The sequence below is a fragment of the Primulina tabacum genome, chromosome 15 (assembly GCF_025594145.1).
Source record: "Primulina tabacum isolate GXHZ01 chromosome 15, ASM2559414v2, whole genome shotgun sequence".
In the NCBI taxonomy this organism is placed as follows: Eukaryota; Viridiplantae; Streptophyta; class Magnoliopsida; order Lamiales; family Gesneriaceae; genus Primulina; species Primulina tabacum.
Genome location: NC_134564.1, coordinates 9,175,198 through 9,195,964, shown reverse-complemented (window position 1 = coordinate 9,195,964; position 20,767 = coordinate 9,175,198). Strand labels below are relative to the sequence as shown.

At 39.7% G+C, this 20,767-nt stretch overlaps 2 protein-coding genes and 1 long non-coding RNA gene across 3 annotated transcripts; all 3 read left to right on the top strand.

The window, feature by feature from the left end:
* The first annotated feature begins 7,506 nt into the window (after positions 1-7,506).
* LOC142527701 (uncharacterized) lies at positions 7,507-8,437 on the top strand. Its single transcript, XR_012815504.1, has 2 exons — positions 7,507-7,814; positions 8,188-8,437. It is a non-coding gene; the product is annotated as an uncharacterized LOC142527701 (long non-coding RNA).
* Positions 8,438-9,479: 1,042 nt separating this feature from the next.
* Positions 9,480-19,532, top strand: LOC142525859 (uncharacterized). The gene is made up of 2 exons (XM_075630144.1): positions 9,480-10,713; positions 19,222-19,532. The coding sequence occupies exon 1, from the start codon at positions 9,480-9,482 to the stop codon at positions 10,302-10,304; it is 825 nt and encodes a 274-aa protein (XP_075486259.1). The 3' UTR covers positions 10,305-10,713; positions 19,222-19,532.
* On the top strand, positions 10,506-11,342 carry LOC142525858 (uncharacterized). The gene has a single exon (XM_075630143.1). It carries the CDS (start codon positions 10,506-10,508, stop codon positions 11,340-11,342), a length of 837 nt encoding a protein of 278 aa, XP_075486258.1.
* Positions 19,533-20,767: the final 1,235 nt, after the last annotated feature.

Here is a 20,767-nt window from a genome sequence, read left to right as displayed (position 1 = left end):
GCCCTTAGCCTCGTCCCTCTGCCTCCACTTCTATAACTGCTAGTCAAAAGTCTGCCATGTCCAGATTCTGTCTCTCAAAGTCGGCTGTACTATCAGAGTAGCAAGATTCGGGGCCTCGCCCCTAGCATAAACTGCAAGCTCAAATCTCTGAAGCTCAGCCTGTAGCGATCTCTGCACTGACAGATGAGCAATCACTGCGTGCTTCCTGCTTAGAGCATCTGCGACCACATTAGCCTTACCCTGATGACAGCTAATGTCGCAATCATAGTCCTTCACTAGCTCAAGCCACCTTCTCTGTCGCATATTCAGTTCCTTCTGTGTGAAGAAGTACTTCGGGCTCTTATGATCTGTAAAAATCCTGCACTTCTCCCCATACAGATAGTGTCTCCAGATCTTCAGGGCGCATACAACTGCTGCTAGCTCGAGGTCATGAGTCGGATAATTCTTCTCATGGACCTCCAGCTGTCCGGACTCATAGGCTATCACTCTATCTAGCTGCATCAGAACCACGCCCAAACCAAGCTTCGATGCATCCATAAAAACCACAAACTCTCTATGCCCTGATGGCATAGCTAGCACTGGTGCAGTAGTCAAATCCTGCTTCAATCGGTCAAAGATCTCCTGGCACTCAGATCCCCAGATGAACTTGGCATTATTCTTCGTCAAGGCGATCATGGGCACCGCAATAGAAGAGAAGCCCCGGATAAACTTCCTGTAGTAACCTGCCAAAACCAAGAAGCTACGGATCTCTGTCACACTCTTAGAAACTGGCCAATCTCTGACTGCCTCTACTTTGCTGGGGTCGACCTCTAAGGCATCCTGAGATACAATCTGGCCCAAGAATGCCACCCTGTCAAGCCAGAACTCACATTTACTGAACTTGGTATACAATCGTCTATCCTGTAGAGTCTGCAATACTGTCCTCAGATGCTAACTGTGCTTTTCCCTGATCTTCGAATAGATTAGAATATCGTCAATGAAGACTCTGACGAACTAATATAAATATGGCTGAAACACGCGATTCATGAGATCCATGAAGATCGCTGGAGCGTTCGTCAGACCGAAGGGCATCACCAAGAACTCATAGTGCCGTAACGCGTCCGGAATGCTGTATTATGCACATCTGACTCCCTCACTCTTAGCTGGTGGTATCCGGATCGAAGGTCTATCTTGGAGAACACTGAGGCTCCCTGAAGCTGATCAAACAAATCCTCGATCCTCGGCAGCGGATACTTATTATTCACTGTGACCCTGTTCAGCTCTCTGTAATCGATACACAGTCACATGCTACCATCCTTTTTCTTAACAAAAAGAACTGGTGAGCCCCATGGAGAAAATCTAGGGCGAATGAAGCCCTTATCTAACAGATCCTGAATCTGATCTTTGAGCTCGTTCATATCTGTAGGTGCTAACCGTTAGGGTGCCTTAGATATCGGCACTGTCCCAGACATGAGCTCAATCAAAAAGTCCACCTCTCTGTCTGGTGGGATGCCTGAAACATCGTCAGGAAAAACTCCGGGGAATTCCCTGATTACATCAATGTCCTCCACCTCTGACTGTCTGGCTCTGTCACTAACACGATGCTGGCTAAGAATTCCTGGCATCTTCTCATAATTTTCCTCGCACACATGCAAGAAATGACGTGCGGCATCTACTGATGTCTAGATGCCTCGAAAACAAACGGCTTCCCATTGGGCGGTCTGACAAAAACTGACATCTGTCGAAAATCTATGACTGCACCGTGAGAAGATAGCCAGTCCATACCCAATATGATGTCGAACTCCGATAGTGGTAGCATAATCAAATCTGCCTGTACTGCATACTTCTGCAACCAGAGCTCCAATCTCTTCACTACCTGGTATGTGAACATCTGATCCCCGGATGGAATCGACACTCTGAACATCAAAATTTGCTAAATTGAGCCTCATAACCCAAACATCATAACACTCTGGACATCAGAATTAACCCAAACATCATTCCCCAAAAATTTCTAAATTGAGCCTCATAACATCAAAACTTGCAATTTAGTCCCTTAAAGTTCGAAAATATCATTTTGGTCCTTAAATCATTGGTTAGTACAATTGGGTCCCTAAAATTCCTCAATCCAATACTCAAATTCATAATCCCAACTAGGTAGAGCATGCATCCTAAATTTCATCTATATTGTCAAACCCAATAAATAAATCCTCAAGCAAGCATTAAATCCAAGCAATCATACGAAAATTAAAATCTTAAACAAAAAGGTTACCGATATGGAACTTACCGCACTGCTGCTTTGGGGCCCTCATGTCCACAAACGAAACACCTGAAGGTCTCCCATAAGCACTTACCGATATGGAACTTACCGCACTGCGGGTATGTCTGTCTATCCTCTGGCTTAGGCGCTCCTAGCGCCTGATGAAAGCGGATCGGTTATGGTGTCCGAATGCACAACAGAAGTTTCAAAAATTAAACATGGAGGAAGAGGAGGTAGCATCGATGGAGGTGGCCGGAGACGACAGTGCCAGCGACAGCGATGGCGGAGAGATGATCGATTAGATTAGCATTATAATAAAGTATCTGGATTGTAGTAAACTTGTGACTAAGAAAATAATATGTGTACCAAACTATTTTTAAACTTTCTATTATCTTATTGCATATTTAAGAATGGATGAGTATCTTATTTAAATGTTTTTATAGGAAACCAACATGGACTTTCAAAGCATTATAAATGAACTTCAGAAACAACTTCAGGAAAAGGAGTCAGAAATTAAAACACTGAAAGAAAAGAATGATAAACTTGTGAGAGATAACTATCAGTTGGACGGAAATAACGCGTGCATGATGGAGGATCTTCGTGAGGCCAGAGTGGAAGAGAAGAAACTACGCGAAGACGTTAGACGTTACTCGGCTTATCATCTAGAGTCAGAGCGTCAGCACGAGATCACCAAGCAGGAGTTGAAGAAAGTGCAAGATAGGATTTTACGCTAGAAATTCGGAAAAATAGTCTTCTCAAAACCCAAAGTCGTCTTCAGGAACGGATTGAAGAGCAAGAAATCGATGAAAAAGTGAGCCAATCAACAATACAAGAACTACAGGATCAAGTAAACAACCTCGATCACCACAACACACAACTGCAGAATTACATTGAGTGCCTACAAAGTGAGATGGTCAATATGGAAGAACTCATAGAACAACTGGAAGAGAACCCTGTGGAGGAAGAAATTAACGAGGCAGTAGGAGACGGAGAAGTAATAGACGAGTAGGGAGAGAAAGTTCTAGAATAGGCTTCGATTGTATCTAGAAATATTTGATTAATCATTTTGAAAAATATTTGGTTGTATGAAAAATTTTACAATTTAATGAAATTATTTCTTTGATTAAATATTGTGGCAAACAAATTAATAAAATACCTATTTATAGGAAATGGCAGGTAGACCACCCCGAAACAACCGTAACCCTCGTGGCGCCAACCAAGATGAAAACCCACCACCACCACCACCACCAAGAGTGAATCTCAGTCAAGAGGATGTGATGGCAATAGCCACTATCGTAGCTGCGACGTTGCAAGGATTCGTAAACCCATTGGCTAACGCCATCCAACCACCACCTGAACCGCAACCGCGTGGGATTAAGTACCATTACGAATCTCTCAGAAGGAATCGAGTTTCAACTTTTGATGGGAACCCAGACCCAGAGGTCAGCCACAACTGGCTCAAGAACGTCGAAACACTACATTTACTGGAGATACCTGAAGAACTGAGAGTGGAGGTTGTAACACCGTTTTTGGAAGACCGAGCTAGGAAATGGTGGGAAACTATGTCGCCATCCTTGGCAGAAGTGGAAGAAATCACATGGCAGATTTTTAAGAGAGAATTTTTGAAACAATATTATCCAGCTGAGTTTCGACTACAGAAGTTGAGTGAGTTCGAGAATTTCAAACAGGCTCCGGACATGTCAGTAATGGAATACACTTCCAGGTTCAACGATCTAGGAACCTATGTCCCAACGATCATGTCGGATGAGACGTTAAAAATGCATCGTTTCCAAAAGGGACTCAACAGTCGAATTCAGTCGGCATTGGCAGTATTCAAGCCAAACAATTTTGCGGATCTGATGGGCGCTGCAATGAGCGCAGAAACTGATATCAAGCTATGCGAGGAAGAAAACAAGAACAAAAGGCCGATGAGCAGTCAGTCCACTCAGAATGGTCCCAAGTTTAAGAAACCAAACTATTCAGGTGGGTCTTTCAAAGGAAGTGCTGGCAACATCGAAGGAAAATGGTGTGATACATGTCGACAGAAACATGTTGGAGAATGTTATCGGAAGACAGGTGCTTGTTTCAAATGCGGAAAAGTGGGCCATAGGATTAAAGATTGTCCTGACAACAAGGACAAAGGGACGGGGCCCAGCAAGCAACATGAAAACAAGACTAATGCTCAGGTTTATGCAATAACCCAAGAGAAAGCTGATAACACCAATGAAGTGGTGGCAGGTACCATCTTACTCAATAAAATGCCTGCATATGCTTTGTTTGATTGTGGTGCCACACATTCATTTGTGTCTAGAAGATTTGCTAAAAAGCTTAAACTTGAGCCTGATATTCTTAGTGAACCGTTAAGAGTAGCAACACCTGCCAGCAAAACAATTGAAACACACAAAGTGTATCGAAACTGTAAAATTTGTATCAGCAATCAAACTTTTGAAGTGGAATTAATTCAACTCAATATGGTTGAGTTTGACATCATCCTTGGAATGGACTGGTTAGCTAAAAACCATGCCATGGTAGATTGTCAAAAGAAAGATATTAGACTTCAGACTTCGACTAAGGAGGAAGTCATATACCATGGGAAGTCCAAAGAAAGGAAATCTCTGTTATCTGCCTCACAACCCTGGAAAGCCATAAAAGGAGGAGAAGAGATTTATCTGGCAATGATCAATGAAGTCAAGGGAGAAGAAATTCCAAAGATTGAAGCTATACCGATTGTTCAAGAATTTCCAGACGTTTTCCCCGAGGAACTACCGGGAGAGATACCAGATAGGGAAGTAGAATTTGAAATCAATTTGGTCCCTGGTGCTGCACCAATATCAAAGGCACCATACCGAATGGCTCCAGCTGAATTAAAGGAGCTAAAGGAGCAACTGCAAGAATTATTAGACAAGAAGCAGATTCGCCCCAGTGCATCCCCATGGGGAGCCCCAGTGCTTTTTGTAAAGAATAAGGACGGAAGCATGAGGCTATGCATCGACTACCGGGAGTTGAACAAGATCACCATAAAGAATAAGTACCCACTCCCAAGAATAGATGATCTTTTCGATCAGTTAAAGGGAGCCAAGGTCTTCTCAAAACTAGATCTGAGATCTGGTTACCATCAGTTAAAGGTCAAAGAGGAAGACATCCCTAAAACTGCTTTTAGGACAAGATATTGACATTACGAATTCACGGTAATGCCTTTTGGTCTAACAAATGCTCCTGCAGCATTCATGGACCTGATGAATCGGGTATTCAAACCATATCTCGACAAGTTTGTGGTTGTCTTTATAGATGATATCCTTGTGTACTCACGAAGTGAAGAAGAACACAAAGAGCATCTGCGTCTCACTTTGCAGACACTTCGAGAAAAGGAACTATACGCCAAATTCAAGAAATGTGAATTTTGGTTAAAAAGTGTGGCGTTCTTGGGGCATATAATTTCTGAATTAGGAGTGTCAATAGACCCTAAGAAGGTAGAGGCAATCAAGGATTGGCCACAACCAAAGACAGTGACTGAAGTAAGAATTTTCTGGGATTAGCAGGCTATTATAGAAAAATTTGTGGAAGGATTTTCTTCAATAGCCATTCCACTCACCAAACTTATTCAGAAAAATTCGAAATTCATTTGGAATGAAGCTTGTGAAAAGAGTTTCGAAACCCTAAAGACAAAACTCGCATCTACACCAGTACTCATTCTTCCCGAGGAAGGTAAGAATTTCACTGTATACAGCGACACATCAAAGGAAGGATTGGGGTGTGTGCTTATGCAAGAGGGTCAGGTAATCGCTTATGCCTCACGGCAATTGAAACCATATGAGTAGAATTACCCCACTCATGACTTGGAGTTAGCCGCAGTAGTATTTGCGCTTAAAATCTGGAGGCGCTATCTTTATGGAGTAAAATGTGAAGTGTTTACCGATCACCAGAGCCTCAAGTATATTTTCACTCAAAAGGAATTAAATATGAGGCAAAGAAGGTGGATTGAACTTCTCAAGGACTATGATTTGTCATATAATTACCATCCGGGTAAGGCAAATAAGGTGGCATATGCGTTGAGTCGAAGGAACCCTGGGAAGGTGAACTTAAATTCCCTATCAGTGAAACCAAATCTCCGAGAGACCATCAAATTGAAGCAGAGTCAAGACACCTCCATCCTTAAAATTAAAGAACAAATCCAAGAAGGAAAAGCTCCAGAATTTCAAATTGATGGAAATGGAATACTCTGGATGAAAGGACGATTGTATGTGTCAAACGTCGATGGAATTCGAGAAGAAGTGATGGCCGAGGCACATAAATTGAGATTTTCAGTACATCCAGAAAGCACCAAGATGTATCGGGATTTGAAAAATAATTACTGGTGAAACGGTATAAAGAAAGATGTAGCTGTCTTTGTTGCTAAGTGTTTAGTCTGTCAACAAGTCAAGGCGGAACATCAAAGGCCTGGAGGAATTTTACAGCCATTGGAGATACCAGAATGGAAGTGGGATAACATCTCCATGGATTTCGTAGTAGGACTACGACGATCAGGACAGGGTCACGATGGGATCTGGGTGATCATTGACAGATTGACCAAGTCCGCCCATTTCTTGCCAGTACGAATGAATTATAATTTGGATAAATTAGCCACTTTGGATGTTGACAACATAGTGAGGCTACATGGAGTTCCAGCGAGTATACTGTCTAACCGAGATCTGAGATTTGTGTCAAGATTTTGGAAAAGTTTCCAAAAGGCTATGGGAACCAATGCCACTCTCAGCACGGCCTATCATCCCCAGACTGATGGCCAAACCGAAAGGACAATTCAAACCCTCGAAGATATGCTGAGGGCATGTGCACTGGATTTTTCTGGAAATTGGAGTGAACAAATACCGTTAATAGAGTTCGCCTATAACAACTACCATAGTAGTATCGAGATGGCTCCATATGAGGCTTTGTATGGTCGGAAGTGTCGTTCGCCTCTATATTGGGACGAAGTTGGAGAAAAAGCTGTTACCGGACCAGAACTCATTCAGTTAACCGTTGTAATGACCCGATTTAATTATATGTTATTTGGCGATAATTAAGATTAATTATTTTAAATTGAGGAATTTAAAATAATTAAGCCAAATAATTAAATTGTGTGTTTATGCATATTTAAATTTTATAACACACGAGAGTTGAAATAAAATGGACCGGGTCAAGTTTCGAACCCAAAAGAAGAAAAGATATATATATATATATATACATATATATATTAAATGTAAATTGATAATCCAACATCATCATCACCATCTGAAACCGTAGCTATCTTCTTTCTCCAGAAACCGAAACTATTCCCGTAACAAATCTTCAAGTCACTGTCGTCTTTTTGACCGCCTGTATTTCCACCATCAGTCATCGAAAAATTAAAGTAAATATATGGTTGGAAAGCTCTCGACGAGAGCTACGTTTTGGTACCCATATTGAAGTGTTTCTCGACATTTTTCGAAATCCCGTCGCCCCTTTCTCCGCTAAATCGTCGTCGTACGTCGCCGGAGTTCGGAAATTTATTGAGGGCTTTTGTTCTCTGGGTCATAGGCTTTTTTTTGGTATATATATTGAGGTATAAACTATGATTCCAGAAATTGTTTTAAAGTTTCTCCATTTTTGGTTAAATTTGATATCAATATTGATATTGATTATATTTTTACAAACTTTGAGTTGAATCGAGGTATCGATTAAATTTTAGAAATTTGTTAGCGATTTTCAGAATATTTAATTAGATATTATCAAATTAGTGAGGCTACAAATCGACTATCAGCTAGTTCGATGATTTACGACGAATAAAAATCGAAATGATTAATTTTAGGCATTTTAGTCGAATATTGAAATTTTAGGAATTTAAAATGCCTAAATTGTTGAAATTGGATTTTTAGTGAATTTAAATGGTTGTGGGATTGTTATATGATAATAAAACCATTTAAATTAATATTCAGGTGATTTGTCTGAGTTGGCAATTCCAGGACTTTCTTGAGGATTTAAATTACTGGTAAATTAGTTGAGGTACGTAGAGATCAGTTATTTTCACGATGTCTGACAGAGGCATCTGATGATCCTGTGTATGATTTATTTGCTATTTGCTGATTTATGTGATATTATATGCTGACTCGCATATTATCAGTTGGTAATTGATGTGCAAAATAAAATAAAATATTTCTTTGGTTCACACACATTTTATTTTAGTTAGACACATCAATACCACTGAACATATCATATTGAGCCTATCTGTTATTGAGATCCAGTTATATTTCGGTTGAGATCCGTTATATATATGATATGATATGGTGTTCTGGAGATGTTTGCCTACCTTGATTCGGTCCGGCTTAGGTAGTTGCTGGCTTCGAGGCTGGGCCATATCCCAGGCACGGTCCGCTGAGTCGTGGACCAGCTCGAGCATATATGTATGATTGTTGATATCGATCATTTGACTCTTGATATCCTGATATCTTGCACCTATTCATGCATTGCATTCATGCATGGCATCATTATATTTCTATGTCATATATCGTGGTTTATTGATGTCTCGTACTGGGGTTACTGACCCCCGAGAGGGGGCTGTCATGTCTTTTGTGTGTGGACATGACAGGTGGTACAGGTGGTTCGACCTCAGGCGCTCGAGAGGAAGCCTCGGGAAGTACCAGAGCTATTTGAGAGTAGACGCAGTTGTATTTAGGTACTGCGTGGTGTTGCTGTCTCCCAGATACTCTATGTATATATTTGGAGGATTGTATTATGGTATTATCGAGCCTTGTCGACTCTATGATATTTTGGTTTGGATATGTCATGATCGTGTCTGGCTGGCACGTGTGTATGCTGTTGTGTTTATTGAGGGCATATGTTGTTTATTTTGAGTATTTGATTTTCTGGTATGTCCTATTTACGGGAAGGTCATGCCGAAATTTTTATAGGCCCAAACGCAAATTTTTAACTCACTTTTCCGCTGTTTACTGATTAATCATGATTGCATTCTAATAAATCGTTATTAGGATAACGGGCCCTCACAGTTGGTATCAAAGCGTAGACTGGGATACGCTCGTACTAGAGTTATTACACTCGAGTTTAGGCACAAGATATTTGTGCGCATGTGTTTGATTATTTGAAATTACTTGCTCTTGTCTGGCATGAATTACATGTTAGTATCTTAGGGATATGACATGTAGACTATACATTTGAGTTTTATTTCAGTGTTTTGGCTTACATTGAGGTTATTGAATATTTTGGGAGTAGAATGACAACTAGAGGAAATAAAGGAAAAGGAAAAGAAGTGGCTCAGGAGTCCGGGGCACAAAATATCGGAGGAAATGACAGAGTTCCTCGAGGTAGGCGCGGGCGTCCTGCTCTAGAGATAGCCGCTAAAGCTGATGCAGAGGTAGAACAGTTAGTTCACCGAGTTGATGAAATGGAATTGGCTGTAGCTCGATTTCAGAATATGCATCATGCGAAATTCTTTGGAAATGAAGGCAGTGATCGAGCAGAAGAATGGTTGAAACACATAGAATTCCTGTTCAACACAGTACATTATGATTCTAATAGAAGGTTAACTATGGCAGTCCTCCAACTACGGGATCGTGCACATCGTTGGTGGGAGGCTACTACAAATGTACTGCAACAAACAGGTAGTCAGATTACTTGGGAGGTGTTTCATGCTAAATTTCTCCAAGAATTTGCTCCACCATCCTATTACTCAGCCAGAGAATCAGAATTTCATCGACTAGTTCAGGGCAATATGTCTGTTGAGGAATATGCTCGACAAATTTCTGCTCTTCTCACTTATGTACCACATGTGGCTGTCAGCAATAAAGGTAAAATTTCAAAATTTTTGGAAGGACTGGACTTTCAAATACATGCTATGGTTATGGTTGGGTCGCCTACAACTTATGCCGAAGCTGTGGACAAGGCGATTGGAATTGAGGCTGGATTGAAAAGGGGTAGACAACCACAGGCTCCACAAATGCCTAGTGGTGGTTCATATTTTTCAGCAGGTACACCATCTTTTCCATCTCAACAGTCATACCAACAGAAACAAAAACAATTCAAACCAAAAGGAAAATAGTTTAAAAAGAAATATCAGTCCAGTTCATCTAGTTCGAGCAGTTCACAAAGTGTGACAGGTGGACAGTACCCCATGATTTTCTGTGATAGATGTGGGGGCAGACACCCTACTGCGCAGTGTAGCGGAGTATTGGGGTCATGTCATAGCTGTGGTCAGCCAGGGCATTATGCCTAAGTTTGTCCGAGCCGTGTACAAGGACAGATGCAGCCACAGCAGTTGCCTTATGCCAGAGGTAGTTTTCCAGGTGCCTCATCTCAGCGACCATTTGCTCCTGCACCGTCGTACCAACAGTCTAGTTACCCACAGGTCAGGGGTAATGTGCCACAGTCTTTCCAGGGTCCTCAACAAGCCCGAGTATATGCTTTGACCGAGGATCAGGCTAGAGAGGCTCCAGGCGGGGTGATCGCAGGTACTTGCCTTATTTGCGATCATATTGCACGAGTTTTATTTGATACTGGAGCATCTCATTCATTCATTGCATCCGATTATGTTGATGAATATAAACTTTGGACCACACCATTTCATGAAACTGTATCTGTGTCTACGCCAACTGGTCGATTTATTCCATCTGGGCAAATTGTGTTAGATTGTGTGTTGCATTTCGATGATAGCATTATGATCACAAACTTGATTGTATTACCGATGCATGATTTTGATTGTATCATTGGTATGGACACACTGTCTAGTTATCGAGCCACTGCAGATTGTTTTCATGGTGTAGTACGATTTAGGCCATACTATGGTAGCAAATGGAATTTTTATGGTCGAGGATCACAGGCTAAGATATCGTTAGTCTCAGCGATGGAAATGTTTAGATTATTATCTTTAGGAAATGAGGGATATATGGTTTATGCTGTGGATGCTACCAAGAAAGAACCGAAATTATCTGATATCCCAGTAGCGAAAGAATTTCCCGATGTCTTTCCTGAAGAAATACCAGGCTTTCCATCGCAGAGAGAAATTGATTTTAGCATCGACTTGATGCCGGGTACTAGCCGATCTCTAGAGCGCCGTACAGAATGGATCCTGCAGAACTGAAAGAATTGAAAGAGCAGTTACAGGATTTACTCGAAAAAGGTTATATACGCCCTAGTATGTCACCCTGGGGAGCACCTGTACTGTTCGTAAAGAAGAAAGATGGTTCCATGAGAATGTGCATTGATTATAGGCAGCTCAATCGAGTTACTGTTAAAAATAAATACCCTCTGCCTAGAATTGATGACTTGTTTGATCAGCTTCAAGGAAATTCTGTTTATTCGAAGATTGATCTTCGATCCGGATACCATCAACTTCGGGTTAGAGAAGAGGATGTTCCTAAAACAGCTTTTAGAACTAGATATGGGCATTATGAATTTCTAGTAATGTCATTTGGTTTAACAAATGCACCAGCAGTGTTTATGGATCTAATGAATAGAGTGTTCAGAAATTTTCTGGATAAATTTGTTATTGTCTTTATTGATGATATACTGGTGTATTCGAGATCAAAACGGGAACATAAAGAGCATTTACGATTGGTTCTTCAAACACTTCGAGATTCTCAATTGTATGCTAAGTTGTCGAAGTGTGAATTTTGGATGGATAGCGTGATATTTTTGGGTCACGTGATATCAGCCGAAGGTATATCTGTAGATCCGAGTAAAGTTGAAGCAATCCTGAATTGGGCTAGACCAACCAATATACCGGAGCTTCGAAGTTTTATGGGATTGGCTGGGTATTATAGACGATTCATTGAAGGATTTTCGCAGATTTCCCGACCTATTACCCAACTGACTAAGAAAGATGCAAGATTTATTTGGTCAGATGAATGTGAGAATAGTTTTCTTACATTGAAAGAAAAGTTGACAACAACACCAGTTTTGGCATTGCCATCTGGATCAGGTGGATTTGTGGTTTGTACTGATGCATCATCAAGAGGTTTGGGATGTGTTTTAATGCAACATGGAAAAGTTATTGCATATGCTTCAAGGCAATTGAAAACACATGAATCCCGATATCCAGTTCATAATCTTGAACTAGCAGCCATTGTTTTTGCTTTAAAAAATTGGCGAAACTATCTATACGGTGAGCAGTTTATTATCTACTCAGATCATAAGAGTTTGAAATACCTGTTTACTCAATCAGAACTGAATATGAGGCAGAGACGATGGTTAGATTTATTGAAGGATTTTGACTGTGAAATACAGTATCGGCCAGGAAAAATGAATCAAGTTGTAGATGCATTAAGCCGGAAATATCAGGATGTTATGATAGCATCTATCCATGTCTGGCAGAATTATGATGATTTATGTACTTCTGGTTGGACTTTTCAGCCGAAAGGCAATCATTTTATTGTTTCTGCTTTACAATTTGAGCCGAAGATTATTTTGAAGATCAAGAAAGCTCAAAAGAATGATTCACAGGTTCAGAAATCGAAAGATCTGGTTTTGTCGGGTAACCCAGATAAATACAATATCTCATCAGATGGTTGTTTACGAATGAATAACAGATTAGTGGTACCAAATGTCACAGGATTGAAAGAAGCATTGCTTCAAGAGGCGCATTGCAGCCGTCATAGTGTTCATCCTGGTACTCATAGAATGTACCACATACTGAAACCATATTTCTGGTGGGATGCGATGAAGAGAGATATTTCAGAATTTGTAGTGAAATGTTTGACATGCCAGCAGGTTAAAGCCGAAAGAGTGAAACCTGGAGGTATGTTACAGAGTTTAGAAATACCACAATGGAACTGGGAACATATTGCAATGGATTTCGTGACTCACTTGCCCAGATCAAACAGAGGTTGTGATGCAATCTGGGTGATAGTCGAAAGATTGTCTAAATCAGCACACTTTATTCCATACGATCGTACTTATGCTTATATTAAAATGGAACGATTATATGTGGATAATGTTATTCGATTACATGGAGTTCCAGTATCTATTGTATCTGACCGAGATCCTAGATTTGCTTCCAAGTTTTGGAGTAGTCTTCAGAATGCTTTGGGTACTAAGTTGGCAATGAGTACAGCTTATCATCCCCAAACAGATGGTCAGACAGAGAGGACTATACAAACTTTGGAAGATATGTTACGATCTGTGGTCATGGATTTTGGTGGAAACTGGCAAGAATCTTTACCATTGGTCGAATTCTCCTACAATAATAGTTTTCAAACAACTATTGGGATGGCACCATTCGAAGCTTTGTATGATAGAAGGTGTCGATCGCCTGTATGTTGGAATGAAGTTGGAGAAAAACCATTGGCACAACCTGAGTTCATTGAAGAAATGAATGAAAAGATAAATTTGATTAGAAAAAGGATGAAAGCATCTCAGGATCGTCAAGCTAGCTACGCAAATAAAAGACGTAGGCCCTTGGAATTTCAGGTTGGTGATCAAGTTTTCTTGAGAGTGTCACCATTCCGTGGCACGATGAGATTTGGGCGAAAAGGGAAGTTAGCTCCACGTTATATTGAACTGTATACTATTGTTGAGAGGATCGGCATATTGGCTTATAGATTGGACTTGCCGCAGAGTTTGTCTGCTATACATGGTGTGTTTCATGTATCTATGCTGCGGAAGTATGAGCCGGATTCATCTCATGTTCTGAGACCCGAGGATGTGGAGTTGGACAGTTCTCTTAGCTATGTTGAGTATCCTATACATATTCTTAATCGAAAGTGAAACGTCTGCCCTTTTTATTGCTTTAAAAGTACTAGAAATTTTTTTTTTAAAATATTTCGGCCAACTCACTTAATTCATGAAAATATTTTTATAAAATATTTTGCCATTTTTAAAATAAAACCTCAATCAACTAGTATTTAAAAATTCGAGTGAAATAGTCGTAAAGTAAAATCGTCTACTGTTTTACCAAACCTAAAAAGCAATAATTTGAAAGGTAAAGCCCATACTAAACCTCTCAAAAATCTCTCAAAAGCATAAATAAATAATCTTAAAAATCTTTAACTTAAATCATAAAGCATAATGCGGAAAATGTAGCGCTGGTCCTCGGGTTGTGTGCACCTTCAGTCCAGTCTCATCATCCGTCAAGTCCTCCTACATCCTCACCTGCATCCATCACACCTAGTGAGTCTAAAGACTCAACACATCATAATCTTTATAACAAATAATACGTATAAAATCGCATGCAACAGTGAAAATACTTTTAAGTAAAAATAACATTTCAGGACATGCACATAAAATCTTGATAGTTTTTCTTATCATGACATAAAACGTTTTAACTTGATCATAATCATTTTCCTTTTCCTTTTCCTTTTCCTTTGTTGAATTCAGATCGTTAATTGTGACTTTCCTGATCATGCTCATGAGGGTCGATGGATCCATCTACATAAAACCACAGTACTGGGCGGCGGGGGACACCAGCAACACTCTCACCGGTCAACTGGGCCCTGGCCTATCATGATTCGAATAGAAATACGATCGTCGGGGCTCCCTCTGGGGTCTTTTCCCATAAATGGGCTCCCTCTGGGGCCTTTTCCCCTCACGATATTCCCATTCTTCCGTTACCACAAAACCGTTACCATATATCCGTTACCACATATCCGTTACCACATATTCGCTATTATGGAAACACGATCGTCGGGCTCCCACTGAGACCATAACCTTCACGACGTCGCCAACATTAACGAATTAGTCACAATTATTTCACATCCTTCAACATTTTTCATTCACATCACTTTAGAAAAATCATGCATAACATAACATTTTGTTTTTGAAACCAAGCATTCAACATGTCTTTTAAATGTCTTCCATAAATCATAAAAATGAAATAGACATTTTAAAAATCATAATTTAATCATGGAAACATCATAAACATTTAAAAATAATCACAATATCATAAAAACAGCATTTAGGGCACTGTCATGACGATTACTAATTTCTAGGTGTGAAAAGAGCGTTTTACCCCTAGACGTAAAATTTCTCATTTTTGATATTTTCTTAATTTCTTGACTCTAACATGTCCCAAATAATTATTTAAACTTACATGAATTTTATCATATGTTTATTTAGCTTAAATCGATGACTTTTAAATTAATATTTAAATAAGACGTATTACTGCGTTTTAATCCCAAATTAAACCAAACCTTAATATAAAATTCCCAAATTAAAAACTTAGACTTCTAATAATTATTTAAGCTTAAACCTAATTTTTCATAATTTTATGAAGCTTAAAACTAGCGTTTCAATAAACTCGTTAATTAGAGTTTCGTGCGGCGATTAAATTCCGAATAAATCCAAACCTCGTTATTTTGATCCCAAATTTTAAACATAACATTTTTAAGATTTATTCTACCCTTCCAAGTCATAAGCCACCCCCATGGACCCATGGATTCAATTTTTGTCTTTAAAATCTCGTTTTTGACCCATCGACGAACACGCCGAGCCATCTCCCAATTTACTCGAGCCACGCCCGAGCCACCTTGAACCAAAACCTAGCCAACCCATCTATGGACCCTACTGACCAAGCTCAGCCCGTAAAACTATCCCCGGCCCGCTCAAAAACTCCCTGGAAAGTGACCACTAATCCTGCGCTCAATCTACCTATTTCGCCCAAGTCTCCTAGCTAGCAAGGACACTTCCAGCTCCTAATCAGCGACCACCTCGAACACTCACTGACCCTGAACCATGCCCAGACCGCACCCAGACCAGCCCATGACCATAGAACCCGCGCACGAGCCACCTGCACCAAAGATGGCAGCCTGCGCGCTCCCATGGATTACTCACGTTTTCTCGAGCCACAGCTAACTCAGCCGCACCAACCCATCGTCCGACCCCTGCCCATGACCCTAGGACTCTGATGAACCTATCCTGAACCACCCAGCCCCAGCAGCAAGCCCCCTGGTCTTCTGTCGCTTCCACCAGCCCGCGTGAGGAGTCCCTGTTCCATGGGACTCCTCCTATGCTGCGCACAAGGGGTCCTAGCCATGCTAGGACCCTTCCTGACCCTTAACCACGACCATCACGAGCCCTCCTCGAGACCTGGTCGCATCTCTAAGCCCCATGCAAAGTGATCGATCAAGGGAACCACAATAAGCACACACCCCTTTGAAAACTCTCGGCCCTATCTGCTGTTCTCTGCCCATGGTTTCAAGCCTTGTTCTCTTCATGCTAGCAGCATGTATGGTGTGTGTATAGGACCCTAAAGCGTGTAAAAAACCTTACTTGATCTTTCCCTAATCATGGCAGCCCCTTCAACATATATTAAACATGATTTTGGGATATAAAACCATAAGTTTACCATATGTATGTGAAATATTTCGAAAATATTCATAAGTATATTATGTTTTTCACACAAACGATTTTAAATAATTACTATGGTGTGAAAGATAAGAAAAGGAAGAATTATGGCGTGTCTTTGCGTAATTTACGCACGAATATACGTTGACGAATCGAAGAACGGCGACGAGAAACCTTGGGTGAATTTTCCCTTGAACCTTCAAACTTTCTAATTGAAATTGTGAGTGCCGTGTCTTGAGTTTGAGGGAGAGTTTGATAGAATTTTAAAAAGTGGAAGGCGTGTATATGTGTAGGGTTTGGGGAGGGTTTAATCATATTATATAGTTTAATTAATAACTAATTAGGCTTAAGCCCAATAAGGGATTTAATTAGGCTCATTAATCTTTAATTAAATACTAAAAATAATTTTGTGAAAATAAGTTTGTGAATTTATTAGCCGGGTTGTCAAAACGTTCGTATTTTGTTGAAAATCCAACACCGATAAAAATTACGTCCCGGAGTATAAAATCACCTCAAAACCCCTTATTTTCAAAAATAAGAAAAAGCAACACCCTTTTAAATAATTAAAAACAACTATTTAATAAAAATATTTTCTATTTTTCAACCCTCGGTCTCCGTTCCTCGATCGCAACTCGAATAACCTTTAAAAATATATTTTAATGCAATCATATAGAAAAGTATATTTTAAACATGTAAATATACACAACAAAATTAATCCATGCAATTAAAACCATTAATTGAAATGCACAAGGAATTTAATAATTTGCGCATGTGGTTTGCGTGGACTTTTAAATTTTCGGGGCGTTACAGAAAGGATAAGCAACTTCGAAATAAGACGATTACACTGGCTAGGTACAGTGGAATAGACATGGGACTGAAGAGACAACATGGGAATTGGAGGCTAAAATGCATCAAGAATGGCCTCACTTGTTTGAAATTGTCACAAGTTATTCCATGTACTCTGACTTTCCTATGTATTATCAGTAGTAGATGTGTGATTAGGTTGTATATAAGGTGTGTTGTGTGTTTCGATTTCGAGGACGAAATCTTTTGTTAGAGGGGGAGAAATGTAATGACCCGATTTAATTATATGTTATTTGGCGATAATTAAGATTAATTATTTTAAATTGAGGAATTTAAAGTAATTAAGCCAAATAATTAAATTTTGTGTTTATGCATATTTAAATTTTATAACACACGAGAGTTGAAATAAAATGGACCGGGTCAAGTTTCGAACCCAAAAGAAGAAAAGATAAAACACACACATATCATATTACTATTAATATATATATATATATATATATATATATATTAAATGTAAATTGATAATCCAACATCATCCTCACCATCTGAAACCGTAGCTATCTTCTTTCTCCAGAAACCGAAACTATTCCCGTAACAAATCTTCAAGTCACTGTCGTCTTTTTGACCGCCTGTATTTCCACCATCAGTCATCGAAAAATTATAGTAAATATATGGTTGGAAAGCTCTCAACGAGAGCTACGTTTTGCTACCCATATTGAAGTGTTTCTCGACATTTTCGAAAACCCGTCGCCCCTTTCTCCGCTGAATCGTCGCCGTACGTCGCCGGAGTTCGGAAATTTATTGAGGGCTTTTGTTCTCTGGGTCATAGGCTTCGTTTTGGTATATATATTGAGGTATAAACTATGATTCCAGAAATTGTTTTAGGGTTTCTCCATTTTTGGTTAAATTTGATATCAATATTGATATTGATTATATTTTTACAAACTTTGAGTTGAATCGAGGTATCGATTAAATTTTAGAAATTTGTTAGCGATTTTCAGAATATTTAATTAGATATTATCAAATTAGTGAGGCTACAAATCGACTATCAGCTAGTTCGATGATTTACGACGAATAAAAATTGAAATGATTAATTTTAGGCATTTTAGTCGAATATTGAAATTTTAGGAATTTAAAATGCCTAAATTGTTGAAATTGGATTTTTAGTGAATTTAAATGGTTGTGGGATTGTTATATGATAATAAAACCATTTAAATTAATATTCAGGTGATTTGTCTGAGTTGGAAATTTCAGGACTTTCTTGAGGATTTAAATTACTGGTAAATTAGTTGAGGTACGTAGAGATCAGTTATTTTCACGATGTCTGACAGATGCATCTGATGATCCTGTGTATGATTTATTTGCTATTTGCTGATTTATGTGATATTATATGCTGACTCGCATATTATCAGTTGGTAATTGATGTGCAAAATAAAATAAAATATTTCTTTGGTTCACACACATTTTATTTTAGTTAGAAACATCAATACCACTGAACATATCATATTGAGCCTATCTGTTATTGAAATCCAGTTATATTTCGGTTGAGATCCGTTATATATATGATATGATATGGTGTTCTGGAGATGTTTAGCTACCTTGATTCGGTCCGACTTAGGTAGTTGCTGGCTTCGAGGCTAGGCCATATCCCAGGCACGGTCTGCTGAGTCGTGGACCAGATCGAGCATATATGTATGATTGTTGATAACGATCATTTGACTCCTGATATCCTGATATCTTGCACCTATTCATGCATTGCATTCATACATGGCATCATGATATTTCTATGTCATATATCGTGGTTTCTTGATGTCTCGTACTGGGGTAACAGACCCCTGAGAGGGGGCTGTCGTGTCTTTTGTGTGTGGACATGACAGGTGGTACAGGTGGTTCGACCTCAGGCGCTCGAGAGGAAGTCTCAGGAAGTACCAGAGCTCCTTCAGAGTAGACGCAGTTGTATTTAGGTACTGCATGGTGTTGCTGTCTCCCAGATACTCTATGTATATATTTGGAGGATTGTATTATGGTATTATCGAGCCTTGTCGACTCTATGATATTTTGGTTTGGATATGTCATGATCGTGTCTGGCTGGCACGAGTGTATGCTGTTGTGTTTATTGAGGGCATATGTTGTTTATTTTGAGTATTTGATTTTCTGGTATGTCCTATTTACGGGAAGGTCATGACGAAATTTTTATAGGCCCAAACGCATATTTTTAACTCACTTTTCCGCTGTTTACTGATTAATCATGATTGCATGCTAATAAATAGTTATTAGGATAACGGGCCCTCCCAACCGTTGATAAAGTAGTCATAATCAAGGAGAGACTCAAGGCAGCCGAGGATAGACAGAAGAGCTGGGCCGATCTAAAAAGAAGACCGTTAGAATTAGAAATTGGTGAGAAAGCTTACGTCAAGGTCTCCCCTATGAAAGGAGTAGTTCGATTCAGTAAATCCGGAAAGTTGAATCCGAGATACGTGGGACCGTCTGAGATACTGGAAAAGGTAGGAACCTTAGCCTACCGATTAGCGTTACCACCAGACATGGCCAGGATACATAACGTTTTCCACATCTCACAACTGAGGAAGTATGTCCCAGACCCGAGTCATGTACTCAAAGTTGCACCACTGATGATTGAAGGAAACCTCAACGAAGAACTCAAATATGAAGAAGTCCCTATTCGAATAGTGGACACAAAAGATCAAGTATTGAGGCACATGACAATACCTTATGTCAAGGTACAATGGTCAAATCATACTGAAAGAGAGGCAACTTGGGAACTCGAGGAGAAGATGCGGTCACAATACCCTCACCTATTTGAATGATCAAGCTAATGCAAGTTTCGGGGACGAAACTTTTAATAAGGAGGGAGGGATGTGAGAACCCGAGATTTTACGATCCCAAGTAAATAAGGTAAGAAATATACGAGCTTAAAACTTAGCTTAATCTAAGATCAAAATACTTTCATTCTAATTATAAAACTTAAATATGAACTTAGATTTTCAGCTAGTAACTCGTGGAAGTAACTTCAAAGCTCGGGAATGAGCTCAACCGGAAGCCGAGATGCAAGTAACCAAATCCATCGAAGTATTGTCACAAGAGGAGTAAAACCCCAGCTCAAGGATTCGATCTTTCAGCTCAAAGCAGCTCAACCAAGCTTGTCCTAACAAGACCAAAAAGGGAGCTATAAGTTGAGCCAAGAGTTTGGACAAATTAAATGTGCAAGAAATGACCTTCGCATTAACCCATGAAGGAGCTGCGGGAGGAGCTAAGAGCTAGGACATATTGATGATGCAGGAAATGACCCTTTAGAAAATCAAGATGACATTTAAGGAGTGCATGAGATTTTGAGCCACATTCATGACTAATCTAGAACTTGAAGAATGCATGGGATTTTGGATTTTCATGCATGAAACTTTGTAC